Source organism: Gallus gallus, chromosome 23 (assembly GCF_016699485.2).
Source record: "Gallus gallus isolate bGalGal1 chromosome 23, bGalGal1.mat.broiler.GRCg7b, whole genome shotgun sequence".
In the NCBI taxonomy this organism is placed as follows: Eukaryota; Metazoa; Chordata; class Aves; order Galliformes; family Phasianidae; genus Gallus; species Gallus gallus.
In genome coordinates, this window is record NC_052554.1 from 2,945,807 (window position 1) to 2,972,142 (window position 26,336).

The 26,336-nt window shown below is 56.1% G+C and overlaps 2 protein-coding genes across 11 annotated transcripts in view; both read left to right on the plus strand.

Annotated features, from left to right (window-relative positions):
- Window positions 1-9,056, plus strand: CTGFL (connective tissue growth factor-like). Its single transcript, XM_040652013.2, has 6 exons — window positions 1-178; window positions 1,030-1,345; window positions 4,328-4,541; window positions 6,081-6,332; window positions 6,750-6,958; window positions 7,321-9,056. The coding sequence occupies exons 2-6, from the start codon at window positions 1,190-1,192 to the stop codon at window positions 7,630-7,632; spliced, it is 1,143 nt and encodes a 380-aa protein (XP_040507947.1). The 5' UTR covers window positions 1-178; window positions 1,030-1,189; the 3' UTR covers window positions 7,633-9,056.
- EPB41 (erythrocyte membrane protein band 4.1) overlaps window positions 9,057-26,336 on the plus strand; it is a 75,708-nt gene continuing 58,428 nt past the window's right edge. For 3 of the 10 annotated variants that reach the window (XM_040651651.2, XM_040651668.2, NM_001168004.2), the window contains exon 1: window positions 22,834-23,027. Coding sequence is in view for 1 of the 10 variants with exons in the window: in XM_046903542.1 (XP_046759498.1) it covers window positions 9,141-9,585 (445 nt within the window). In the remaining 9 variants the exon portion in view is untranslated. Of the gene's footprint in view, window positions 9,586-9,833; window positions 9,889-11,368; window positions 11,499-15,745; window positions 16,019-22,833; window positions 23,032-26,336 lie in introns of those variants that run through there. The other 7 variants (XM_040651662.2, XM_040651674.2, XM_046903543.1 and 4 more) reach the window with 6 other exon arrangements.

The following is a 26,336-nucleotide window of genomic DNA, read 5'->3' on the forward strand; positions in this document are numbered from 1 at the left end:
GTGCCAAGCTTTCCAAAAAGGGACTGAGTGTGCATCCTGCCAGGCTGCCCTCAGTTCAACTGCTCCGGGGCAGAGGTCTGTGCCACCTCCAGGACATCACATCTCTGTATGGAGACAGAATCCTCAGCTGTGCCATTGCAGGTGGCTGTCGGGAAGATCATGAAATCCTTCATCTGAGGTAGGAGGAAAAGAAGGAAGTGCATCTGGAGAGGCTTACGCTGTGTTAATGCTTTCCAGCTCCCAATCCCAGGAAGCTGTTCCATGTGCTAATTAATCAAGAGTCAGGCTGGTCTGTCTTCAGCCATGGACAAGCAGCAGCAGCAGCACAGGCAGTGTGGGAGCTGAGCTGATGCTGGGGTACATGGAGGTGAGAAGGAGGGAGCCTGCACTTACAGGACATACTGCTGCACAGTCCCTATTGTTTTCCTCATCTCCCATCCCACTTCCCAGCACAGCTGTGGATACCATAGGGCACAGCACATCCTGCAGCTGTTCCTGCCTCCTGCTCTATGATGGCCCAAAGTGGGCCCATATAAAGATCTTCGGGCACTTCTACCCCATCCCTAACCCAGAGGTATGGCTCTGTGTGCTGATGCTGCTCCCTGCAGTGCAGAGCATCGCTGCCCAACCTGCTCCATCCACCCAGGCCAGCAAGGGCTCACAGTGCCCTCTGCTGCATTCCTTCCCCTCATCTTTTCCCAGTAGCAAAAAATCACTCCCTGAGGTAGGACTGTGTGCTATCCTGCATCAGTCCTGGGGCACAAATCGAGTGCTGGCAGGAACTGCTGTCCGTTAGCAATAACCTTCACCCTGCAGCTTTTCATTGCCCTGTAAAACAAACAGCTCCTCACTGCAGGAGTGCAGACGTCAGTCTTTGTATCTGTGCTTCTATAAGTCCTCAGCTCCTGCAGCCAAAAAGGAATGGATGTAAGCAGGGAAAGCCGACCCAGGCTTCGTACTCTTGGTGTTAGAGGGAAGAATTAAAAAACAATAACGTTGCTTTGACTGGGATTTGGTTTCCCCACGCAGAACAAAACTGACCTGCAGGCTCCGCAGCTGCCAGGGCCACAGGAATCTGCTCGCCTTCCCCGGAATCTGGGCATTCCTCTGCACCCATCTGGGGCTGCTCTGCACGTTGTCACTCAAGGCCAGGCACGCCCCCTCCGAGAGGCTATTTAAGGAGAAGCTGATGTGCAACTTTCTCCAAGGAGAGACGAGAAATCCCGAAGAAGAAGGCAGTGCGTGGGTCGGCGGGCTGAGTGCCTCCCTTCCCTCACTCGGGATGTCTGGCAGCACAGGGACAGCTGCCCACACTCTGCTTCTTCTGCTCCTTGCCCCTGTCTGGGTATGTACGTATGGCTGTTTGCGCTCTGGGTGCTGCAGCTTCTTGTTTTGTGCATGCGATGCTTTGGGGATGGCTGCCCACCAGTGGGGCTGCAGGCACAGCCCTGGAGGTGCACACACAGCTGCACTGTGCAGAATGCCTGAGGGTGGCAGAGCTCACTTTGCTGAGCTAAAAGCCAGCCCTGCTTTGGAAGAGGGTGGAAGATGATCAAGAGCTGACAACGCTGGGTCTGTGGCACTGCAAGGAGTGGGTCTCATAGCCCACATCATTGCCATCGGCATCCTATTGCCCTGAAAATCCATTTGCCCCTGGAATAGTGACCCGAGGAGGAGATCAAACCACAGCCCCTGCAGGGCTTTGGGTCTGTTCTGTGTCCAAGCACAGAGCAGCTGGTTCTGCTTGGCATGTTTGTGTGCAACGCAGTGCCGGTATGAGCGGAACACTGCTGCATAATTAACGTGTTTGTTAGCATGAGATCTAATTGCAGTGTCTTTTGGGTCAGTGAAGAAGTTGCGTTTGCTGCTTTGAGTGCCTATTTGTGTGAATGGGTGCAATAAGCTTCTGATCAGGTTCCGCTGCTGCTGGCAGCGCTCACAAGTGTGCTCTGTCCCCTTTCCTCCTGGGAACGGTGCCCTGTGCACCTGGCTGGGGTCTGAGGGTAATGTCTGGGCTTTGGAGTGGTTGCTGTTCCTTCCCCTGCCTCAGCACTGGCACTATCATAGCCATCCTACAAACGATAGCAAACCCTGTCACTGTGCTGCTCCACAGTTCTCAGAGATGTCATCTTCCTGCCTAAACCTGCTGCCTGGGAATGGCACTTGGGACTTACTTCCATCCCTGCTCTGAGGGCGGTGCTCGATGCACACAGCACCGCAGCTGGCACTGCTGCACCTCGGCCATGCGTGGTGCCCAGCTCCGCTGCTCTTTGGGGCTGGGACAAACTGTGGGGCAGAGCTGCAGCTGTTGGATGGTGCCCCAAGTGCTGCGATGGGAGGAGAGCAGGAATCACCCACAGTAATTGGCTGTTTGCAGTGTGGGAATAGCCGTGTTCTGACTGCTTTATCTTCTGCCAGTCTTGGAGCGTGGAACAGAACCAATTCTGTGCTTATTGAATTAACCCCTGGCTCCCAAAGCAAACAGCCATCCCGGCTCCCAGGCACTCCTTCCGCAGCTCTTTGAGTGCAGGGCTGAGCCCAAACCTATTGTAAAGGCACTGCTGGCTCCTTACACTCATCTGCAAACTGACCAGGAGCTGCAGAGCTGCTCCATTGTGAGCCCACATCCCATCCTCACACCTTCAGAGGGTGCAGAGGGAGAGGTTTTGGGTGCATGCAAAGCCTGGAGCACATCTCGCCTCTTTCCCCAGGCTCAGTGGGAGCTGCCAGCAGAGCCAGCCAGGAGCAGGGAGCATCAGCACGCCGCTTTGGGCTCTCACTTCCCTAAATCCTCACCTCGCTCTGTTATGCTGGTTCTGCTGTTCCTGGAGCTCACAGCAATGCAATCTTAGCAGAAAGAAGAACAAAGCTGCACTGTATCTGTAGTTGGGATCCCACTGAGTGACGTTAAAGGGTGCTTTTAGGGACAGACCCTTCAGCAGAGGGGAATGAAGTGCTGGTCCTATAGGGAGAACGTCTCTGCATCCGTGGCCATGGTGGGGAAATGCTGCCTTTGTGTTATCCATGGGTGGTAGGGAGGCTCTTAGGAGATACAAAAAGCCCCCGCTGACTTTGCTTGGTAATCAGAGCAGCAGCCAGGAGTCCCAGCACACCCCGGGCCAGGAGGACGGGGTGGGAGAAGGAGCTGAAAGATAGGAAAACCTCTAAAAAATGAGAAGAGCGCTGCAAACATGGAAGAGTTGGGGCTTTTGCACCTGGATGGGGGAAATGAGTCCGGGGGCTGAGCGGGGTGTTGTGCTGAAAGCAGCCGTGCTGGGGAAGCGAAGCTGGGTGCTTTCTGGGGTGAGTTCTTAAGGAAACAAACAGCACCAACAATGATTCATGATGGCAAGAGGGAAAACTCAGCTGGGTTTAATTCCCCCGGGTTCTCTGTTGTGCAGAAAGAGGTTGTTTCGGTTTGGTTTGCAGTGGGAGAGATATTTCGGGTGTTTCTTTATATGGCCTGTGGCTGATGCTGTGCTGGAAAAAGCTGCTTGTCATCGTTTCTTTCAGTGCATGGATTGCAGCTTAATATAGGCCCTGTGCTAGGAATGCTTTGCCCCTGCTACCACCTCATCCCCCCCATCCACTCACCCATGGTTAAATAACACATCATCTCAGCAGCCTCAGCAGTGGCATGCATGGAAACCAGCAGGACATCACTGCTGCATTTCAGTGCATTTAATGCTTTACTGCCATTATTGGCAACAGACGCAGCATCCAAGGAAGCTGCTCACAGACAGGGCTGGATAGCACTGCTCAGTGCCCACAGTGACATAAAAGCCATGCTGAGTTCCTGCTGGAGCTCACCGCGTGCCCAGGGTGGCACTGCTCTATGAAATGGGGAAGGCAGAGGGGACCTTAATGGGCATTAAGGGGGCAGCTCGAGGTCCTCAGGAGCCAACGATGCCGCAGCAGTGCTTACTTTGGGCACATCCTCTGTGTGTGCTTTACTGCCTTCTTCTCTGGATGGGATCTAACGGCGCTTTCTGGTGAGCAGTGACTGTCAGAGCTGGGAATCGCCTGCTGCTAATGGTTGCTGTGTTCCTGCTTCCAGAGGAGGGGAGGCTGAGCTGTGCATGGGACTCCACGCTGCTGCCTGTGCTGTTGGTTCTGCACCTTCTTCCCCTGAGCTCCAGAAGCGTTTATGCAGAAGACAAGCCGGGTGCTGGGAGCTGCATGCACAGAGCTGCGTGCAGGCGGGGGACGAAGCGCCGTCCCACCCGGTGGCTGTGCAGGCGATGGGACGCCCTGAACCAAGTGGATGCTTTCATTTCTCCGGCTGCCTTGAGGCACACTCACTCTCTGTGGCTTCTCTGCCCTGCAGGTAGGAGCCCAGGGCTGCACGTTCCCATGCCAGTGTCCCTCCCAGCCCCTGCAGTGTCCCGCTGGCACCAGCCACGTGTTGGACGCCTGCGGCTGCTGCAAAGTGTGCGCCCGGCAGCTGGGCGAGCTGTGCTCCCTGCAGAAGCCCTGTGACCACCACAAGGGACTCTACTGCGACTTCTCCAGTATCCACAGAGGCAGTGGGATCTGCTTAGGTGAGAGCCACGTGTTCCGTCCTTGTGTGCTCATCTTTGTGCCCGCGGTGCGGGTGGGAATGCCTGCAGCCCTGCAGGGGAAATATTCACAAGGAGAGCGTCGCTGAGAAGTGCTGCTGCACGCAGAGCCTCACCCAAACCTCACCGCCTTGTGCTGGAATTGGGCATTTTGTGCTCCACTGCTTCCCTGCAGGAGGCACGGCGCAACGCTGGCTTTATTGGGTGCAAACAGATGAGCAAATAGTTTGTAAAAGAGGGTATGCACAGGGCAGGAGAGCTGCTGAGCCAGGTAAATGCAAATGCAGACCTGTTCTCTCTCAGTGCTGGTGCTGCTTTTCAACCCGAATCGAATGAATTGAACATGTAGGTGTTTTCTTCACTCTTCTGAGGCACTGTGATAAATTCTCTGCTTGATTTCCCTCCCCTTGGTCCTCGTGGCCGTGAGCAGACCCAGCAGCTTCCCAGTGCTTTCTGGAGGCACTCGTGCTGCTGAGTGATGCTCAGTGGAGTCAGTGTAGGTGTGATAATGTCCAGGGGGTGAAAGATGCACGCTGCCCAATAGAGGCTGGAAATGAGATGTTTATAGCAGTAAAATCGTTAGGATTGAGGGTAACGAAGCCATTAGGATAGCTCACATGGGAGCGTGGAGAAGTCTCCGTCTCAAAGACCTTATATGAACGTTGGTCATTTTTCTTAAAGCAAATGCTCTGTAATCGCTGTGAGGTGTGGATTTGCTGCACAGACTGTGGAGTGGCAGCCCCAGGACTCTGCTCTGCAGGAAATCAGACCTGTGGTCTGAAGGTCACAGCTCTCCTTCCTGCCTGTAAATGAGAATCTGAGATTGTTGTGGCGAAATGGCAGCTGAAGGCGGAGCAGAGCACCTCCCAGAATATGAGGGTCTGGGATGTGATGTCTTCAGGTGGTACTTCGGTCCCATCCATTCCATTCAGTTGGAAGGTGGGGAGTTTGGGAGGCGTTGTGGGTACCCAGATGGGAAGGATGTGATGGGAGCAGGAAGAGCAGAGGGCTGCAAAACTATTTCAGACTGAAATGCTTCAGTCGTTCCTCATTGAAAGCACTCACAAAATGGGCTTTGCCTGTGATACACTTAGGGGAAAAAATGGGGCTGTTACCAATGTAAGAATGTGTGAGCGCTGCTACCGCTGTTGCTATGGGTAAAATGTTGCTGCCTTTCCTTTCCTTTTTTGCTCCTTTAATTTTGATTGGGAAGGAGTGAAAAGCTCAGAGGAGGCCTGGAGATGAGAGACACAGAGAGCAGAGCAAACAGAGGGATGGAAACGCTGCGGCAGGAAGGAAGATGGCCATCAAAGGGGATGATCACAGCAGAGCCCCGAAGGTCACCAACTCAGTGCCTTATTTCCCTGTTGTAGCCCAGCTGTAGACCTGTGGGGAAGCAGCTGTTCTTAGGAGGACGTTGCCTTTCGGTCTCTTTAAGAACGGCCAGGAGCAGAGCTCTGTGCAGGACCGGACCTAAGAGCATCACTGCTGCTCCCACACCTCCTTCTCCTCCTTCCTCAGCTCGCGAGGGCGCGACGTGTGACCTTCTGGGCAAGGTGTACCACAACGGGGAGAGCTTCCAGCCCACCTGCAAGCTGCAGTGCATCTGCCTGGATGGGGCCATTGGCTGCATCCCGCTGTGCTCGGCCGACCTGCGCCTGCCGTCTCCTGACTGCCCCCACCCGCGGAGGGTGAAGATGCACAACAAGTGCTGTGAGGAGTGGGTCTGTGAGGAGGGCGGCCAGGAGGACCGCTTAGAAACCGTCCTGGCAGGTGAGAGATGGGCGGATGGAGCGGTTTGCTGGGGGATGGAGGCAGAGCCTGCCTGCCTGCAGTCACCTTATCTGCGCTGGTGGCTCTCGCTTGGTGCAGGGGGACGATGTGTGCCCTGTTTGGCATCCCACGGGGGTGTTGGGTGTGTGCTGGGGGTGGGTGACCACTGCAGCACCGTTGTGTGAGTTCCTTGCAGGCATCAAAACAGCAGAAGCAAAGCCAGGTCTCGGAGCAGCCTGTAAGAGGCTGAAATCGAACCATCGGGATTATATAGAATTATAAAGATCACAGAACCATGGAATCACAGAATGGTTGGGTTGGAAGGGAACTTAAAGACCCCCAGCTTTGCCTCCCACCGGATCAGGCTGTCCAGGGCCCTACGGGGTATCTGACCTTCATGTCTTCCTCCTGGCTCAGTTTTCAGGGAGGATCCCGAGCGCGAGCCGGAGCTGAACAACCTGCAGGAGAACTGCTTGGTGCAGACCACCGAGTGGAGCGCGTGCTCCAAGAGCTGCGGTATGGGCATCTCTGCCCGGGTCACCAACAACAACCCCCAGTGCCACCTGGAGAAAGAGACGCGGCTCTGCATGGTGCGGCCCTGTGACTTCCCCTGGGAGAAGGCCAAGGTAGGGCTTGGCGGAGAGGTCCTCGTATTTAGGGGCTTGGGATTTGCTCTGCGCTTCCACTCTCTCCGTGCCCTCCTGCCCAGCGGTGGTTCACATTGAATATTAGGAAATGTTTGTTCTCTGCAAGAGTGGGCATGCAGTGGCACAGCTGCCCAGGGGAGGTGGGGGGGTCACCGTCCCCGGAGGTGTTCCAGAACCACGGAGACAAGGCACTGAGGGACGTGGTTTAGTGGGCACGGTGGGATGGGTTGGGCTTGGTGATCCTGGAGGTCCTTTCCAACCTCAGTGATTGCACAGCCCAGGTGAGCTTTGGTCTGCCTGTCACATTCTTGTTGACCTGTTTGCTGCTGTTCTCTCCCTAGAAGGGGAAGAAATGTGTGCGCACCCCCAGGCCCTGCCGGCGCCTTCTCTTCGAGTTTTCAGGCTGCACCAGCACCCGCTCCTACAGGCCCAAGTTCTGTGGCAGCTGCGTGGACGGGCGCTGCTGCACCCCATACATCACCAGCACTGCTGAGGTGGAGTTCCGCTGCCCCGAGGGGGACTCCTTCCAGAGGAAGATGATGTTCATCAAGTCGTGCTCCTGCCACTACGACTGCCCCCGCGACAACGACATCTTCCTGGCCACCTACCACAGGAGGATGATCGGGGACCACGTCAAAACAGACAGGCAGTAGCCCTCTGTGTGGCAGACCCACGGGACAGGGTGACACAAAGGCTCTGCAGTGTTCTCATGGCTGCATTCTGGGGCATCGCTGCCTCTCCCTGCTCTGTGAGGGGCCGTGTTCTTCACCATGGCACCGCTCGCCTCCTACGCTCCTGGTGGCCTCGTTAATACAGTGGATGAGGGATCAGCCCCATCTGTGCCACGCTGCTGACCGACAGCACACATCTGTGCAGAGCTCAGCAGAGCAGCTGGGAGCTGCCACCTTGATCTGTTCTCCCATAGACTGGGTGGGAGAGCGGACTAAAGCCATTTGGCTCCGGCCTGGCTGCAGAGAGAGCGCAGTGGGCACAGCACCCTGTGCCATTCAGCTGCCCACACCATGCAGGCAGCCCAGAGAATGGGGCAGGGGAAGCCCAGGAGGTCAGAGGCAGCAAGCACTGCCAGCCCATTGCCAGCAGCGTGGGGCTCTGGTGTGTGCTGCTGCAAAGCGTCTCAATGAGGAAAGTGCTGAGGCCCCATGCTGAGCTCCCACTGAACCTTTTAATTATTTTTGGTTAATTAAATCCATCAAGTCAGCAAAAGCTCTCCCCACCGCCGTGGCCACCCTTTGCCCCGCTTCACGCTTTCCAACAGCAGCTCTTTGCTCCTGGAGGGGCCGGGATGCCCTATTCTCTGCACAGCTCAAGGCTGTCTTTTCTTTTTACATTTAAACTCCTTTTAGCCTCGTGTGCAGTGAGGACGGCAGCAAAGCCAGAGGCATAAGGAGGCTGTGAGGTGTCACTGCAGGAACACTGCCGTCCTTCAGAGCCTGGGAGGGTCCTTCAGAGAGGAGGAGACCCAACCGGGTGTAGTTTCCTCCTTCAGATCCAAGGAGCATTTCTGGTGTGGAGCGGGGAATAGAAGGTGTCCCCATGGCAGCGTCAGTGCAGTGACCGCGTCCCGTTGTCCCCTTTGTAGTCCCTTCAGAAGCAGCCCTGCAGGAGCTGTGCTTTGGCTCACGCAGGGCAGAGCCCGGCCTCGCGTGCCTTCCGTCCTCCCCACCCCTCTCCTCATCCCCACTGCTGCAGCCCAGCGGGATTCCGGGCCGTGCCGCAGCGCTCAGCCCTTCTCCATCCCCACTCCCGTCCCAAAGCAAAGCTGTGGGTCCGGGCTGATCCAAACCCAGCAGCTGTTGGCCCTCTGCAGCCCCCATCAGCCCGCTGTGTATCACTGCAAACTGTAAATGATCCGACGGTTTCTGACGTTCTTTTTTCAGAGGTCTTTGTACGGTTTTGTATCCTAACCCCACTCGGGGCGGTTCCGGGTTGCAGATTCTCCTCTTTGCCCCCCAGCTCAGTGCGGGGCTTTTCTCATCACTTTATGCGTTCCGAGCGCCGAACTCAGCTGAGGTCGCGCTTTACCCCGCGCCAATAAACCTCTTTATTTTCTGTCTCCCTCCCGCATCCTCGCAGCCCTTTGGGAGGGGTTTCCGGGGGCTTCCGAGGGCTCCCCGTCCCGCCCCGCCCCGTCCCGCAGGGGATGGCTGCGGTGTCCCACGGGCGCCTTTGCAGCCGCAGTTCTCCTCGCGGTGGCGGCGCGGCACTCCGTAACGCCGCTGAGGATAACAGCCGGCAGAGCTGCGCGCGGCGCCCGGCGGGAACGGCGCAGAGCCCGGGGGGCGGCGCGGGGCCTTCGGGGGGGCTTCGCGGCAGCTCAGCGGCTCACGCGGCCGCCCGCAACCCCCATCACAGCAGGCGGGGGCCGTGGGGGGGGGTTGGGGTGGAGCCCTCCCGGCGCTGCCCCTCCCGTATCAGCGGCGGCCGCGTGCACGGCTGCGATAGCCCCGGGCGTGTCCTTATCGGCTGCCCCGCGGTCACGGATCGCCCGCCCTCCCCCCGGCGCCGCGGGACCGTCGTACGGCGTGCAGAAGCGGCGCGGGGTCCGCTGTGCGCGGGGACGGACTGCGCAGCCCGCAGCACCGCCGGTACGCGTGGGTGGGGGGGTGTGTGCGGGGCTCCGCGCTCCTTACATGGCGCGGTGACGTCACGGAGTCCAGCCGCGCGACCCCGAACCCTCGCGGGGAGATTTCCCGCCCACCGCCCCGTGACGTCACTCCGCACCTGCCCGCCCCGCCCACTGCAGCGCCGCCGCCGGGCGCTCCCCGCGACGCTGTGCCGGTGGGCGGGGCCGGCACGGAGTGGGCGTGGCCGACGGCGCGGGGGCGGTGCGCGTGACGTCACGGGGGCGGGGCCGGCGGCGCAGGTGGAGGCAGCGCGGAGCGGCCCCGGTGAGTGCGGGGGTTGTGCGGGTGGTCGCGGCGCGCTGCGGGGTGGGCGCTGCGGGTCCCGGCCGCCATCTGTTGCTGCTGCTCGGAGGGCTCTCCGGCGGCGCTCCGGGCTGCCCCGCACAGCGGCTCCGTTCTCTCCTCGGGCCGCGGTGTCGGGGCTGCGGCGGCTGTCCGTCCGGGCGCGCCGGGTTCGGTCTCCCCGTGCGGTGTGTGGTTGGAGGGGCTGCCCCTTCCCGCGCCCCCATCCCTGCCCGCCGGCTGTCCCGGAGGCGTTGCGGCGTCGCTCGGCCCGCGGCTCTCCCCCTCCGTCGAGGTCTCCCCCCGCGCCCTCCCAGGCGGTTCCCGAAGGCAGCGGCACCGCCGCCCCCTCCCGCCGCTTCCCGGCCCTCAATCCCCGCCGTAACCTTCCCGGCCGTCGCTCTCCCCGCGCTGCCTTTCGGAGCCGTCCGCTTTCTGCCGACGTCGCAACCGGGACCGAACGTCCCCAGCGGTTCTGCCGTCTCATGCCGTATTTCCCCGCCCGTCCCGGGCCGGTGGCTGATTCCCATCCGCTCCGCGCTCCGGGGGCTGCTGCTTCCCCGCGTCCCGGCGGGCTCTGAGCCAGAGTTGCAGGGCCGGCCGCTATCTTTAGGTCCGCGTTGCAGCGCGGGGCTGCGCCTTTGGCTCGGCGGTGACCGCCGCCTCGCTGGGGATTGATTCACCCGAGGCTTTTGCTGGGGGGAAATGAAGCGAGCGGCGCTGGGCCGTGGGGGGGCAGCAGGGCCGGTGATGTGCGCAGGCGGAGGGCAGGGGATGCTCACAGCCCCTCTGACCTCAGCTTCCCTGCGGGAAGGGGCTGCGTTGAGGCAAGCGAGGTTCTCCCCGGGAGCTCCGCGCAGCCCTCCCAGCCCTGCGGCTCTGATGATGGCACTGATGTGCCCCGCACGCCCTCCTTCTGCACGGTAATCGGGTTGGCCGTGGGAGTAACTTGCAACCGTGCCAGAGTTTCAGGTGTCACCGGATTGAGGTTCCCAGCTCTGCTTAATCCCGTAGCCTCTGCCCCACGCGTGCTGTGGGTCTGCAGCCCCCCCGCGGGGTTCGGATGGAGGTGTGCAGCCGCTCCCTCTGCCCGCTCCGATGCGATCTCCCCGCTCAGCTCTGCAGTCCTTTGCATTTCACGCTCGGAGCGGGGCACGATGGGAGCGGAGCGACGGCAAAAAGTTCCTCCGTTCGCTGAGCTGCGTCCCCGGGGCTGTGCTCGAGGGCTTCCCCGCGCTCTGTGCTTTGCTTTGCCTCTCCTTTCAGAGCGGCTCCGGGCCTTCTTGAGAGGGTTTGACAGCGCCGAGCCGCAAAGTGCCGCCTCATCCGCAGCAGCGGCGCTGTCTGCAGTGCAGCGTCTCGTGGCCCCATCGCTGGGGGGGTGAGCGAGAGGCAGCCGCCCCGTGGGTGGAGTTGGAGCGTTCATCGCACGTGTAACGGAGGTTCTGCTCTTCGTTTGCAGCCGTACCCCGGGGAGGAGAGTAGCGGCGTGCTGGTAGTCCTTCTGCTGGAGTACAGCGTCCGTGCTTTGGTGCAGGGCAGCGTTTTGGCTCCGTTCTTTGGGCAGAGGCTCAGAGCTGCGGCAGCTGAAGGTTGGGGTCGGTTTGCGTTTGGCTTTGGCTGGCGAGGCTGAGTCGGGCGGGTGCTGCGGGCACTGCTGAGCCGGGAGCAGCGCGGGGCCGTGGGGACGGCTGCTCTGTGGCAGTCGGGGTGTTGCACCATTTGACCGTCGGGGCCGTCACCCCGGGTGGGCTCTGTGGGGTCTGCATGAAGTGGGCTGCGTGCTCCTTTCCACTAGAGGCTGCTGATGGACAGAGGATCAGTGTTCCCTGGCTGTGGATGAGCGATGGGGTCTGGCGTTCTCAGGGCTGTCCCGCCTGTCTGCTCTCCCGTCAGCCCACAGTAACTCTCTGCACTCTGTTAGGTCTCCATTAGCGGATATAAAGGGGCACTGTGCTGGGGCACTGTGCTGGGGCACTGATGGCAGCTCCACCCCTCTTCCCTGGGGCTGCCTGTGGCGTTTTCCCAGCTGCTCAGGGCAGGTGCTGGATGTACCCCCGTGCTGTGTCCTGGAGGTGTGTGCGCTGCTCGCCCCTCCAGCAGCAAAGCCAGGGATTGGTTACAGGCTGCAGGGAACGGCTCACTGCATGGGAGGCGCCCAGCAGGGTGGCTCTGCTTGGGGCAGCGGTTTGGTACCTGGTGCTGAGACAGGTTGGAGTCCTGGAAAGCCCCAAACCTTGGGAAGATGCTCAACTGCTGAACAGTTACACGTGGAGTGCGAGGCGCTGTGCTGCATGCATGCTGAGCCATGGTGGAAGGTGCCTGGGAAGGAATGTTGCACCCAACCTGCTGTGGTGGCTGCCAGCTGGCTCTGGCCCCACCATGGGCATGGCAGTGGTTTACATAACACAGGGCTTGCAAAACAAGCTGGAAGGCCTGGAAAATCCTCCTGCTGTTGTCATTGCTCCGAGTTGCTGAACTTCCTGGTTGGATTGGTGGATCTGATGATTTTATTTGGGGGGGGGGGGGGGGGAGAGGGAATGCACTGCACGGTGAAAAGAAAAGGGCATTTGATGGCGTTTAATCCATGCCTGCTCCTGGGATGAAACTATTTTTGCTGTTCACAAGAGGTTCCGAGCAGCTGCTCCCCGCTTTATAGGGCTCTCGGTCGATCCAATTAGCATGGTTTGTCTGCAGCCCCTCCTGCTGCCCCCGGGGGAAAGCCTGGAAAATCAGGCGTGTGCGCGGAGCACCAGGAGCAGCACGTGCACCATCTGGGCTCCCACTCCATGTGTGTGCCCGGGAGCACGGAGGGGCAGGTAGAAGAGGCTTTGTGTTGCCTAAGCTTCTCGTGAGCCATCCAAAAGGCAGAGCTTTGAGACTGTCTCTCATTTGCAGCTTTTGGGAGAAGGGGAGGTTGGAAGGGAGCTTGGATTTGCAGTGCTGGAGTTTTCTGCCTCCTCCTCAGTGTTTTGGAGGCAGCTGGGAAAACGCTCCTGGAGGATGCTGAGCCTTGGGCTTCATAGAATCACAGACTCAGAATGGCTGAAGTTGGAGGGGACCTTGCAGGTCATCCGGTTCCAACACCTGCCTCTGGGGCTCACAGTTTTAAAATCAAGCCCCAATTCTGCCCCTCTGAAGCATTTTAGGGAGCAGGGCCTGTCCTTGCTCTTCCCTTTGCTCATCCTAAAGCCCTTTGCAAACACGAAGTCGCTGACATCCTCTGCAGCATTCAATTAAATTAATGAATCCTATTAAAGTGTTCTCTGCTGCTCTTTGTAAATAGGTGACTAAGGAACTTGCATTTCCCTGCAGTTCCTGGGAAAGCCTTGTTGGGGGAGCCAGGAGTGAGGTAAGCACTTGGTAGTCCACTGAGCACGTGGTAAGATTTGGCATCCTGGTAAGCAGCACAACGAGGAGGATGCAGTGATAGCTTTACTGCTCGCCGGGCAGTACCGCTACCGGTACTGTAAGGGCTTGGGTTTCTGTATCCTCCCTCCAGGCATCCTTGCGGATGGGTTAAGCTGCTTGTTGGCATTTCAGAACTTCAGGGTGGCTTCTTCCCTGCAGGAGGAGTTTGTGTTGAGCAGCGTGAGTGCCCATCCTGAGTCATCCCCATGAATCTGCACAAATTCAGATGCTGACTGAGAGCTGTCCCTTAGAAACACCGACTGGAGCCGGGCTGAGGCAGACGTGGCTATTGCAGCCCCTGGCTCTGGCACCTTCCTTCCCCTACAAACTGCTCCCTGGCCTCGTGTTGCTCGATGTGGGGCTGTGACTGCAGCTCAGCAAACCGTGGCGGTTGTGTCCCAGCGCTGCTCCTCGTGCCACCTGGCAGCACTGGGCTGGATGAAGAAGCTCATTTGCACGGGGCTGTTAATTCTCTGTATGTTTTAATCTCCATGACCATCTGTGTTCTTGCCTGCACTGGGGAGATGGAACCTCGTGGGATTTATTCTGGGAGGTGAACGCAGGGAGGACTGTTTATTCTGTGCGTGTTGAAAAGTGCCCCAGGTCAAAGCAGGACAGCCTCATTAGCTCTGGGAACGGCTGTTCCTGTGTCTTCAGGCAGGGAGGGCTCTGCGTGGCAGCAGCTGTCCTGAAAACGTGTCTGCTGAAAGTGAGGGGCTTCCTAAATGCTTTCGAGCAAGGCTCTGTGATGGGCTTGGCTGGTGCTGTGGGTTGGTTTGTGGAGAAGGAATGTGCTAAAGCACCTCTGGCCCTCCTTAATGCCCAGCCTTTGTCAGCCCTTGGGGTGTTGTCAGCCCTTGGGGTGTTGTCAGCCCTCTGCCCTGGTGAGCACTGTGGGTGGAGCTCAGATTTGGGCTTTGGTGGGACTCTGCTCCTCTGGACAGAGGTGTTCCCATGGAGCACCGCACCCAGGGCACCAATACCTGTGGGGGGGCTGCAGTAGCATCTCCAATGAGACTTGTGTAGGCGGCTGCTGCTGCTGCTGATGGAAGCTTTTTTGCAAGCAACACCTGAAGTCTTACTCTTCTTGGCTTCTCGTGTTTGTGGAATGGGGCTCTGCAGCTGCTTGCAAGGGCCTTGATTGGGATCAGGGTGGCCGGGGGCGGTGCAGTCCATGAGGAATGCCCTCCCTGTGGGGCAGCACAGCCTGTGCTCATCCAACCTGGAGGGAGCAGTCTCTGCTCTGTAATTAAGCTCTGTTCTGCTCCTGTTCTCCATACTAATGAGTACTCCTGTGGATGTGCTCTTTGCAGCCGTGGTGCTCTGGGTCCCACGCGTGGCTTAGAAACTGGAGGCGGCTTTCCATGAGAGCTGTCTGCAAAGGGCAACTCCAAATCTCCATCCATCTCTGTCCCATTGAAGTGAGCTGTGTGGGCTGGGAACCTTTGACGTTAAAGGCTTTTCTTGACTGTACTCTAATGGACTGTATCCTTGTATGCTATGAATTGGTCTGCCCATGTGCACCCCACCTCTTGCTTTCTTACATGGGGACGATCCTCCCTGCTGTTCATTCAGGCCCTGGATTGACCCCGAATGGACCTCGGATGGTGGTGCTGTCCCAGCCTTCAGCTGAGGCTGCCTCTTGAAAGAAGAGCTCCCTTTGCTCGCTGGGCTCTGACACCAGCAGATAGGAACCCTGAAATCAAACAGCACTGTACTGAAATTCCCTTCCTCCAGCTCTGAGGGCTCTCGAGCTTCCTGGAGATGACTGCACAGGGATGGTCATCATGGGGTGGTGGATGTGATGTCCCATTGACACATCCCAAAGGATGGGAATGAACCTGTGCCCATCCTCTGGTGCAGCTCAGTATCCCACATGTGCTGCTCTGTGCTCGTGTCGGACCATACCATGGGCTGAGGGCCACTTTGGGGCATTTTAGGGCTCTGGTGAATGCCCACCAGAGCACACTGCTGGCCTGGCTGTGGCGGAGAGACCCGTTGCTCTCTTGAATCTTTTCATTTAGTTAATGATCCTTTTGTTGAGAGGATTAGGGTTTAGAGGCCTCTGGCAGAGCGTTAATTAAATTAGGTCTATGGGTGTTTTGTTGAATTCTTAAAGCCCACTAGAGGGCTCAGTTGAAGCCCTTCGGAGCTGGGGCTGGAGGCATGCTGTGCCAAGTCCACCTCCCGCCTGATGAAACCTAGAAGAGAAGTTGGGGGTTATGTAAAGGCTGTAAGAGCTGGGGCTGGGCTCACTGCTCCTCCAGCCCGACTGTGCCAGGGGGCACCTGAGCCACGCGGGCACCCCATGCTGCCGGAGCACGCTGAGCACGGGCTGTTGGCATCAGCGCCTTCTGCTTTATCAGCGTTGGGTAACAGGCTGATTTATTTTTTTTTTCCTTCTGCACTTGGTGTTTACGTTTCCAAGAAGTGGCCCAACGTGATAGTCCGGTTCCACCTGCTGTTCTGAGAAAAGCCAGATGCTGCAGTTCACTTACGCGAACTCAGCGGCGGGGATGGCATGAAGTACGAATGTGAGCACTTTGTGGCTGGAGGGATATTTCCAGCATGGGTAGGGCTTTTCTTTTGTGGCTGGACCTGCTTACTGACCGGTGTCTCTTCTCCTTTCTCTCCTATGCACTGCCCTGTGATGGATCCTGGTGCCTGGCCTGCGTGTGCTGCCGTGCTGCCTCGTCTCTGGGTAAGTACTGCCTCAGGGAACAGCTGAAATGAACCCCGTGGGCTTTAATAATGAGCTGGCTTGTTTCTTCCATCTCAAACTCTGCAGTGCTGGTTGTTTAAACAAAGTGGGATTTATCGTGTGTGTGTGTGAATGCTTGTGATATTGAAAGGCATTTCATATAGCAATGCCCAGGCCAGGAGTGTGAGATGGGGTTGTTTGTGTGAGCTGCTGAGCACTGACCCTGAGCTGGCAGCACGTGAAGACGTGGAGGTTGAAACTGCCCTGGTAGCAGCAGGCAGTGCTCCCTGTTTCTCCACAAATTCCTCCCAAGAGCTGTTGCTTCTAAATCAGTGCTGTAGTTGTGTAAGAGCCTCCTTGGAGGCTGCAGCTGTGCTGGCTTCCCCTGGGTAGAAATGCAGCTGCGTGCGGCTTTGCAGGGTGCAGCCTGGGGCTCTTCTTGCAGGAAATGCACAGCGGGCTTGGAGAAGTGCACTGGGCACTGATGGTTCCAGCTTACGGTCATGGAGATCCTTCTTTGCATGGGGGGAAGTCCTCTCAGTGCAGTGGGTTCTTGCGGTGTCTCAGCAGAGGTTTGGTGGCAGGGGAAGGCTCTGGGAGCAGATGACTTTGTTCTCCACTCAGCATTATTACACAGTGCCTCACAGGGGAGGGCGGGAGATGAATCAGACCCAAGTATGAACCTGTTGTTCTTGCACAGAACCAAGTGCAGTGCTATCTTTGGAAGCTGCATGACTGCCTCCTGTTCTGAATGAGCGGTTTTTTGCTACTGAGTCTCTAAGAGAAGGATAATTAATTAACCAGAGAATCTGCCTCGATCAGAGGTGCTGAGCTGCCATCCAAACCCCAAGCAGTCGTTTGAATGCAGGATAAAACCCTTCTGTGCAAGAGGTTTAGCTGTGAGAAATGCAGGCGGGCAGCGTGCTGGGCAGGAGCTGGAGTTTGAGTCAAAATGTAAGCAAATGCAGTGTATGTATGTCAGTATTGCTGCTGCTTGGGGTTTTGCCCCGATGCTAGATGAAACCTGGTGTTAATCTCAGTCAGCAAACAAGGCCAAGTGGTACCTTGTTCAGAGATAAAGGTTCTGTGGTACAGTTTCAGTGGATCAGGGATAACCCTGACCCTTACCTAGCAGAGAAATCAGACAGCTCAGGTTGCCTTCCATCCTTAAGCCTGGCTTATCTCTGAGGTGAACACAAAATGCATGGGAGCTGTGGTCAGTCAGTGTCTCCTCCTGGCCTAATGATAGTGTTGGGCAGCAATGCTGAGGGTACCACCGTCAGTTTCTAGGGGGAGATGTGCTGCAAAGAGCCAGAGAGCAGAAACAGGAAAATGCTGAGTTGCATGAGCAGCAAGAGGAGCCTTTGGCATTTGGGGCAGTGTTCTGGACCTTCACATACCTTGCTGTCATTTGAAGCCCATCAGGAAATCTTCAGTGAGGTCAGGGGAGGTGTGTGCTGGCAGAACACTGTTCAGAGCTGTTTGCTGTAGAGGTGTGTCCTTCTGTGTGTTGGCAGTGGTGGTGCTGTGAGCTGGATGTTGTCACCTCAGTGTTTACCTGCTCATGAAATCGTTTCTCTCTTGCTTAACTGACTAAGGGATTCTCCCAGAGAAGGTCCTTGCTGCATGGAGCTGTTGAACAAACGTTGTGTTGTGAACTTGGGCCTTCCTGTAATTTGTATTCCAAGTATAGCTCAAAGAGGAAGAGCAAATGAGGTCTTTCACTTTTCTGCCTTCCAATGAGATGTTCTGCTTGAAATCCCTCCTGGCAATGAGGCAGCATGGTATCCCTCCTGTTTGTCCCACCCCATCAGAAGAGGTGGTCAGAATCCAAAGTAGTGTCAAGTTCTAGGGCTGGCTTTGCTAACTCCTTCCACTTCGCTGCTTTGCAAGGCAATGAAATACTTCTCATTGTGGTGTTTAAAATAGCAGCGCTGCCTTCTGAATTACCATCTAATTAAATGAAAGCAAAACAACAACAACAACAAAAAACCTCAAAGCATGTGAGCTTTCTGTATCCCTTGTTGCATAAGAAAAGCTGTTTTAGTTGACCTAAAAATCAACATTGCAATCCAGCCCTAACAGAGATGCTTTGCTCCCAGCTCTGTGGGCAGCAGTTGCTACTGTTCTTGGAGAGCCATTCACGCAGTGGCAGCTGCGAGCCCTCTTCAAAACAGTTTCTCCCTTGAGATTTGCTTCCCTCCTACTTGATGGTTGCAGGAACCCTGCTGCGGAGGCAAATAATTAGAAATAAAAGATGGCAGCTTAATGATTATTAGCTTCTTTCTGGTGCGGTCTGCGGGGTGCAGGGGTGAGATCTGGCTGCTGTAGCTATTGCTGCATCTCTCACTCGAAAGGTTTGCTGTGTGCACCGTGTTAACTCACAGCTGTGCCTTTGTGGACCCACAGAATGCGCCACACAACTGAGCTGCGTTGTTTCAGTGACAAACCCTTTTCGCAGGGTGATTTTCAGCAATTAGCTGTGGCGATGGCAGCAGTTCAGCTGAAGCATTCTTCCTCACCCCTTCCCTTCCTGCCTCCCCATCCATACCCACAGCTTTCCTCAGGCCTTCTGATTTCCCCTTTCCTCCTGACCTCAGCGCTTGGGTTCTGCCTATAAATCAGAACTGCTTCAGGTTTCCTTCCTAAAACGAGCAGGGAAATGTATGACCTTAAATAAAGCCTCAAAATGCCTTATTTTTGTAAAGCTTCAGAGAAACTGGTGGCGATGTGATGCTATCCTCTGGGATTTTGCCCTATTGATATTAATCTTTTTGAAGCTGGTATCCATGACTGCCATTTTCGAAGGTTAATATACTGCATTTCAACTGAGCTTAGAAGTCTTTTTTTTTTTCCCTTTTCCTTTCATTTGTGATATGGAAATGTGCACCAATTAATCACTGCGCACCTGCAGAACTGCCTCTCTCAGCAGGCTCTGGCTATGCTGCATTAGGCTGTGGGATCATCTGGAGAGAGGACTCAGGGTGACAAATCTGATCCCGTTAGTAGCTTAAGACAAACCCTGCAAGGTCCAGGGAGGTAGGTGGGGGAGCAGCACTGAGCAGAGTGCTTCAGCTCTTATGTATGGGAGAAATGAGGTGGGCTGTGCTCTGCTTACAAGCAATATTTGCTCCATAGTGAATGTCTCTGCTTAGCTCCAGGCAGGTATCCCCCAGGTCCAGCTTCTTGTGATGTTCTGTTGTAGGTGAGAGCTCTTCTGAGCACCTGGCTGTAGCTTGCTGCTGGGTTGACATTGCTCTTCCATAAACCCTGACCTAGGAATGGTTGCTTCCCTCTGTCTGCTGAACTAAAATGCTCAGAGCCGAGGGATGCTCTGCCCAGCTTGGGGGAGCAGCAGTGCGGAGTCAAATCTGTGCTTGAACAATCTGTTGTGAAAGCTTCACCTAACCGTGGGGGGAGAAGCTGCGGTGCAAACCACACCTTCCTGGTGTTGTTTAAACTGCCTCTCCTTGCTGCAGTTTGACTTCTCAACCGTGCAAGGAGTAAATCAGCCACTGACGTTCTTTGTTTGTGGTATGGCTCTTCTGTGGCCCTGCCTTAGAACCGGTCCCTAGGTGGCACTAACTGTTATTTTTAGGTTTATTTCAACAAAGGCTGCATAGCTGAGTGTGTCCCCTGCTGAAGTGACAGCTGCGTCCCTGGCCAAGCTGGCTGCTCGTGCTTGGTGAGGAAGGCTGGCACAGGGCTCCGGTGTCCTCCTGCTGCCCAAACACCCAAGGTTTTTAGCAGCATCTCCTGGAATTTTTAGTGATGGATGGGGAGCACAGGCACTCTGTGAGCACGCTCCTCTATTTTTGGTTGTGTCTTCTTTCCACGTAGGCTGTTAGGGAATGAAAAAGTGGTAAATGCTTGAAATGTTCATGGCCTGATGGTCAATGTCTGCTGTCTCTCTTGTGCTGGCTCTTCCTGTGACAGCTCCACACTGACTGTCTTCTCCTGAGCATGCACTAGTTGTACTCACAGCATTGCTTGTGATCTGTGCCCTGGGGTTTCTAAGCACTTTCTACCTCCTTTTAGTGCAGCCACTTGTATGTTTAATACTTCCTACCCAAACTTGAGGGGAAAAGTATTTCCCTCTCAGCATAGAAACACTCACCATATGAAAACTCAATCCTGCAATCTTAAGCTGACCTCCTCTAATCTTTAAATGGGGCATCTTGGCAGAAACACGCTTTGCATGCTGTCTCTAAGCCCTGGAACAAAGCTGACTTTCCAGGGAGCCGTTCCCTGTGCTGGCACACAGCCTGGAGAGAGCCTATGCTCCCCTACATCTATTTTATTCCTCCTCCTTCTTGGAGCTGGTCTGCTGTGTAGCAAAATACTGTATCAAATGAACATCGGCTTCCTTCACATCGATGACGGGGCTTAAATTCACCAGGTTCTGGGACTGGAATTCCTGTGTGTAGAGGAACCAGCCCAGCTTTCCCCTCTGCCCTTCCCATCTCCCCAGAAGGCACCCACATACACCAACCCAATTCCAAAAATACAGAGTGGCTGGGTTCTCATGCCCACAAGAAAGAACATGTGGTTTTCATTCTGCAACGATGGCCTTTAAATGGCACAATCCCTGTGGTTTTAAAAAATAAAAATAAAAGGAAAGCTCTCCAATAGAGGATCCCATAGAAAAGACCAGGAGAAGCAGCTTGGATTTAGCACAGCTTGGCACTCGCTGCCGTGCTGCCAAGTGGGTTCACAATAGCAAAGTCGCTAAGGCTGTTTGACTATGGAGCGTGCTGTTTGTCCCTTTAATAACCTGCTCAACAGTGAGTTGGTTGTTGGTTTTGGAGCACTGTGGCAGGCTGGAGGAGGTTTATCTCTGCAGAAATGTTTGGTACAGAGCTGGGTGAGCATGGATGTCCCAGGCTGCCATCACTGTGCACACACACGTAGCAAAGCGATGCAGCGTTTGCTATTTCTTTGTGATTCTGTGAGCATTTCTCGAGTTTGCACGTTAGTCTGTTGGAGGTGGATTACTACAGGCTTTTTTTGGGCTGTCTACCACTTTGCATGCTAAGTCAAGATGTGAGAAGTTCAGCGTTAGCTGAAGCACCCCTTCCTTCTAGGTAAATCTTTTACCAGGGCTATCTTTGCTCTCCATCGCTGTTTGTTTTACAGTAAAACGATGCTTGTGAAGTTGAAGGGAGATTTCCTTTATGCCTCACCCCGGCCCTCCGCTATCGGCCAGCTCTGCACTGCTGATGGTGACACTAAATCTGGGAAGAGGAGCCAAGGGCAGAGGGCCAGCACTGGCACAGCAAAGCCACCTGCTCTCCTCCCACCTTGTTTGCTCTGTGAAATGGCTGCTGCTGCCTTCGAGATGCTCTCTTGCTAGCAAAGTGGCACGGAAATTGAACATGCCTACTGTGGGTGCAATACATACAGCATACACACCACCAGCCTGCTTAGAGCAGTGGTTTATAAATGATCCAGTTGGCCAGCTTCCTTTCTTTGTTCTCCTAAGGCTTGGGGCAATCCTGACTATTTCTCTTCATCCGAAATTCTCCTTGCTTTGGGGGAGGAAGCACCAATACCAGCACGCCACATAGTTCCTTTGTTTAGACTGGGAATTCCTCATTTAGAGAAGCTCCTCGGGGTATGGAGAGCGATGTGAAGTTTATTATTTGTGCTGGTAATGCTCTGAACACATTGTTCACCAGCAATGGCAAAGCGGCAGCCCTGTCTTAATGCACAAATCCTACCAGCGGTGCGTCCTGCAGGGCATCGGATCACCTCACAAAGGGTGTATTTATGAAGAACTTACCTCAGCTGGAGTTAATCTGGTGCCGAGGAGCTCTTAAGGTGCTGCAGGCAGACTTGGAGCTGTTTGCCAGCTGCGTGCCCACCACACAGACACAGGTAGGGCGCTGTGCATCAGTCCTGGTTGGTTTGCACTGAGCAGTGCTTGAGGCTCAGCGCACCCACACAGCGGCCTTCCAGCTTCCAAGGAACGGCTCTTGCCTCACAGATCACGAACACATGCCTTGCATGGATATAATTCCTTCTCTTAGTCCCATATGCAGCAGCTGAATACCAAGAAATCCTGACTTATTAAAATAATTCCCCATCTCTCAGGGACTCCTTTAAGCGACTTAAACCAGGGAGGGGGTTCTTGACATATCTGCAATATTGGCACCAGGCAAACTGTTCTTAAAGGGAAGAATGTGAGACATTTCCATGGCTTCCTATGAGATTTCAGAGGTCAGTTTGGGGCTGCGCAGGAAGGAAGGAGTGAAGCCAGAAATGCACAGTACACGTGTGGCCGGTGCTGCTGTTTCCACACACGGAAGAGGATTTTTGGTTGAACTCACTTTGAATTAAGCAATGAAATAATTTTCAGAGCGCCGTTCCCCCCTCAGCCCCGGTCCTTTCTCCGTCTCCCTGAGGTAACCCTCAGCTCCCTCACTGCGCTCCTCAATCTGGGTCACCGAGGAGGTGGCCGCTTGGGAAATACCGAGGCGAGAACGGCTCTTTCTGCCCCTTTTCTGCCGTTCCCCCGTTGAGACGGAGCCCCCCCGGCTGTCTGTGTGTGTGTGTGTGCGTGCAGCCCGGTCCCTGCGGGCCGTAACGCCGCGGGGCTGTGAGGGAACGGGGCGGGCAGCCGCACCGCGCGCCGCTCTCCTCAGAGCCCGGAGGGGAGGGGGGGTGGGGGGGAACGCTGGCGCTCCCCCGCCCTCTCCGGCAGCCGCCGTTTCCCTTCCGCCAATAGGAGGGCGGCGCGGCGTCCCGCCCCCTGAGATCTACCAATGGGAACTTACTACAGTGTTGTGGGTGGGGGCGGAACCGGGGGCAGAGCCAGAGTGCGGGCGGGAGGGCGAGAGGAGGCCGGGAGGACGCTGCCGGCGGGCGCGGCGGGGCTCGGAGCGGCGCGGCTCGGATTGCTTGGGTTGGGTTCGGTTCGGCTCGGCTCGGCTCGGCCCGGCCCCGAGGCAGCGCACCGAGGGCTCTTCGCTGGGGCCCCGGTGCGCTGCGTGAGGAGCAGCAGAGGCGGGTGGGTAAGTGCGCGTGCACGCGGGGCCGTGTGTGCGCGGGCATGGCGCGTCCGGGCGCGCGCCGTTGTTTTTTTTTTTTGCACGGCGCGGCTGTGTGGGCGCTTCGGTGCATGCGTTGTGCGCGGGCTGCGCGCGCTGCGTGTGTGCACGGTGTGCGTGCGTGATGCGTAGCCCGCGTGTGCGCGAGCGGTGCGCGCGCGTGGGTGATGCACGCATTGCATGTGCGCGTGTGTCGCGGTGCGTGCGTGCATGCGGGCTGTGCAAGCGCTGCGTGTGTGCGGTGCTGCTTGCACGGTGCTTGTGGTCTCTGCGTGCAGCATGCAGGCTCTGTGTGCACGGGTGCTCCGAGTGTGCACCGCACAGCCTGTGTGTGTGTGTGTGTGTGTGTGTGTGTGTGTGTGTGATGAAGCGCTGCGTGCTGCAAGGCCACGGCTCAGCAGGAGAGCGCTTGCTGGGGGGGCTGGGGGCTGTCGAGGTGGTTGGCAGTGCAATGGAGGTCCCAGCAGTGCACCTGCAGCACAGCACTGCTGCTGGCTTTTATCCTAGGCAATGCGAGGTTTGCGGTGGGAGCTGTTAGAAGGGCTGGGAGGGAGCTGACCTCGCGGGGAGGTGTGCACTGCGGTGCCCTCACTGTGGGCTCCGTGGGTTTGGGGTGGGCTGCGTGGAGGGTCCCCCTCAAAGCTTCGTGCGCTGAGAGCTGCACGCCTGGCAGCACAGAGCTCAGCTCTTAAAGGCCGTCCCAATCCCGGGGCAGATCTTAGTTTCACTCTTTGGTAATGAACGTCAAATAACCCCTGTGGGACCCCAGGGGAGGAGACCCGCAGGGTGGGAGCTGCCCCTCTGCTGCTCCAGGATCTGCCCCGTGTGGACGTGGAGCTGCTCTTTGTGCCATGACGGCGTTGGCAGCTCGCTGAAGGTTTCCCTGCAGCGCTGTGGTTGTGGCAGTGGGGACGTTCTGCTTGCAGACGGTGCTTTTATTGAATGTTGTGTGCAAATGGTGCCGACCTCGAGCACCTCTGGAGGCATCTCTGGCATGGGCTGGTGTGAATTAAGGCTGTGCGGTCAATCATTTTCTGCTGACATGGCAAAGCTGCCCAATGAAGTCTGTGTTCTGGGGTTCTCTGGCAAACCGTCTGCTGCTGAGGTTGAATTTGGGATAAATGCAACACTCCTTACTTTTAAAGCCATATCAGACTCGTCAAACGGAGATAAATGTCGAGTGTTTTTTGTTGTTTTGTTCCTCCTGTATCAGTCCAGGTTAGAAGAACAGGAAGAACTGCATTTTAATCTCTCCCAATCACGGTGTGCACCAAATCCCTCTCTGGAGTGCAGCAGCAGAGATGTGGGGCAGCGCTCCTCCTCAGCACCCACATTGGGTATGGGGGGGGAGGGGTTAAAGCTCTTCACTGCCCCTCTCTGAGCACCGTGTGCTGCTCTATCCCAGAAGTGCTGTAACAATTACACTCCAAGCTGGCAGTTCTGGATGTGATGTTTGCAGTTGACAGCGTTTGGTTTGGGTTAAGCAGCAGAACACACCATGTCTGTTCCGATTCTCCATTTGCTGCTTGCTGAGCAAATATTGAGATGGATGCGAAGTGGGGTTGGTAGATGCTGTGTTTCTGTGGTGAGCAGCCACGTTTACAAACTCATTCATTAGCAATCAAAGCGTGGCTGTGCTGTGCAGCTCGCAGGCACTGAGCCATGGGATGTCAGCTGCTCTGCTCTGAAGTGAGTGTAGGGATGTGGACTGCGTGTGTGTATGGGGGGGCTTAGGTGGGAGGTGTGTGTGTGCTCTTCCAGCCTTGGTGATGCTGTGATTCTCTGCTCTCTGAGTCCTTGTGGGCTCCTGACAGCGAAGGGCAACAAAGTGGAGCTGTTACAGACACTGATTTAATGCGAGGGGTCCTTCATAGGGGTACTACAGCAGTCCTATGGGTGCAAATAGCTTCCAGTTCTTAATCACCCTTTGTGCTTTGATACTCACCTCCGAATTTACCGCCACTTCCCCGGCTGCACCTCCTCCCAGTGCAGCCTCTCAGTGCATCAGGAGGTGCCAGCACTGCCGCTGCTCCCACCCAGCTCTGTGTTGTCCCACCCTCCCACACTGCAGCTCCCTGGGCAGCCCCATGCCACGCTGCCTGCATCGAGCAGAGCTCACAGCTGGGGCTCAGCGATGTCTTGCAGTGCTCGTCCTGCTCTCCCGGTGCTTGGCTTTCGCTGTAATCCTCCGTAGATGAAGCAGGCGGCCACACATAAAGATTTCCCTGTATTCTTCTCATCTGTTGCTCTGTTCTGATCAGTTCTGCGGTTCCTTAAGTTGCCAAGAGCTGTAGGATGCGGCATGGCGGGGATTTGTGTCTGGATTAGGTAGGAACGTCCATGGCTTGCAGTTAATCCAGATTAATATTATTAGTTTCCTTACGCTCAGTCGGTTGTTTACGCCTGTTTGCTGTTTACTTGAAATTTTGTTTTGTAATGCTGCTGCCATTCTGCATTAAAGCAAAATACTTTTAATTCTGCACTAAATCCCTTTTTTTTCGTTTTATTTTTAATTTTTTTTTTTAATGCAGCATTTGCACAGGGAAATTGTGTGGGCTTTGGGTGTGAGCAATCGCCCTCCTTTGGATTCTGCTGCAATTCTGCTGCACGCTCCCATGCAAACTTGCTGTAGCTGTCGTGTCCGCAGCAAGCACACCCTGCAGCACGTCAGCATTGCTGTCCCGCTGAGCTGCACGGCATCCTAACTGGTGTTGCCAGGCGGTCTGAGCCCCCCACAGCCCCTGAGCTCCCCGCTTTGCAGGGTTCTCCCTTCCATCTGTTGTTGAGAGTGAGCGCTGTGTGATGTCACTGCATCAGCCCGGCTCCCAGCAGGTGCAAGCCACGCACTGACCTCCTTCACCATGCCTGCAGCCTGCTGCACACGCTCCAGGAGAAACCTTCTCCCTGCCTAAACCCAGGCATGGGCTCAGCATGAGTTCCAGCTGCAGCAGAGCACGCCATGGATGGAGCCTGCAGCCTGGGGCACGGCTTAGCAGCAGCAGCTTTGGTCTAGTTGGCTATTTCTATGAAAAACACGTTTCCTTTGAACATGCAGGTCACCCGTTGTAGGCTGATTATATCCTCCCCTTCCCCGCCCCACGTCATGCATGTGTGTGAGAGAGATAATTAAAAGCTTTTCGTTAAATAAATGACTAAGCTGCTCACACGGCTGCATAGCGGAACTGCAGGGTGGAACCCTGGGAGGCAGAAGATGGTGCAGGGCTGCTCCTCGTGCCTCCATCACACCTCCTATGGTGAATGGCCTTCAC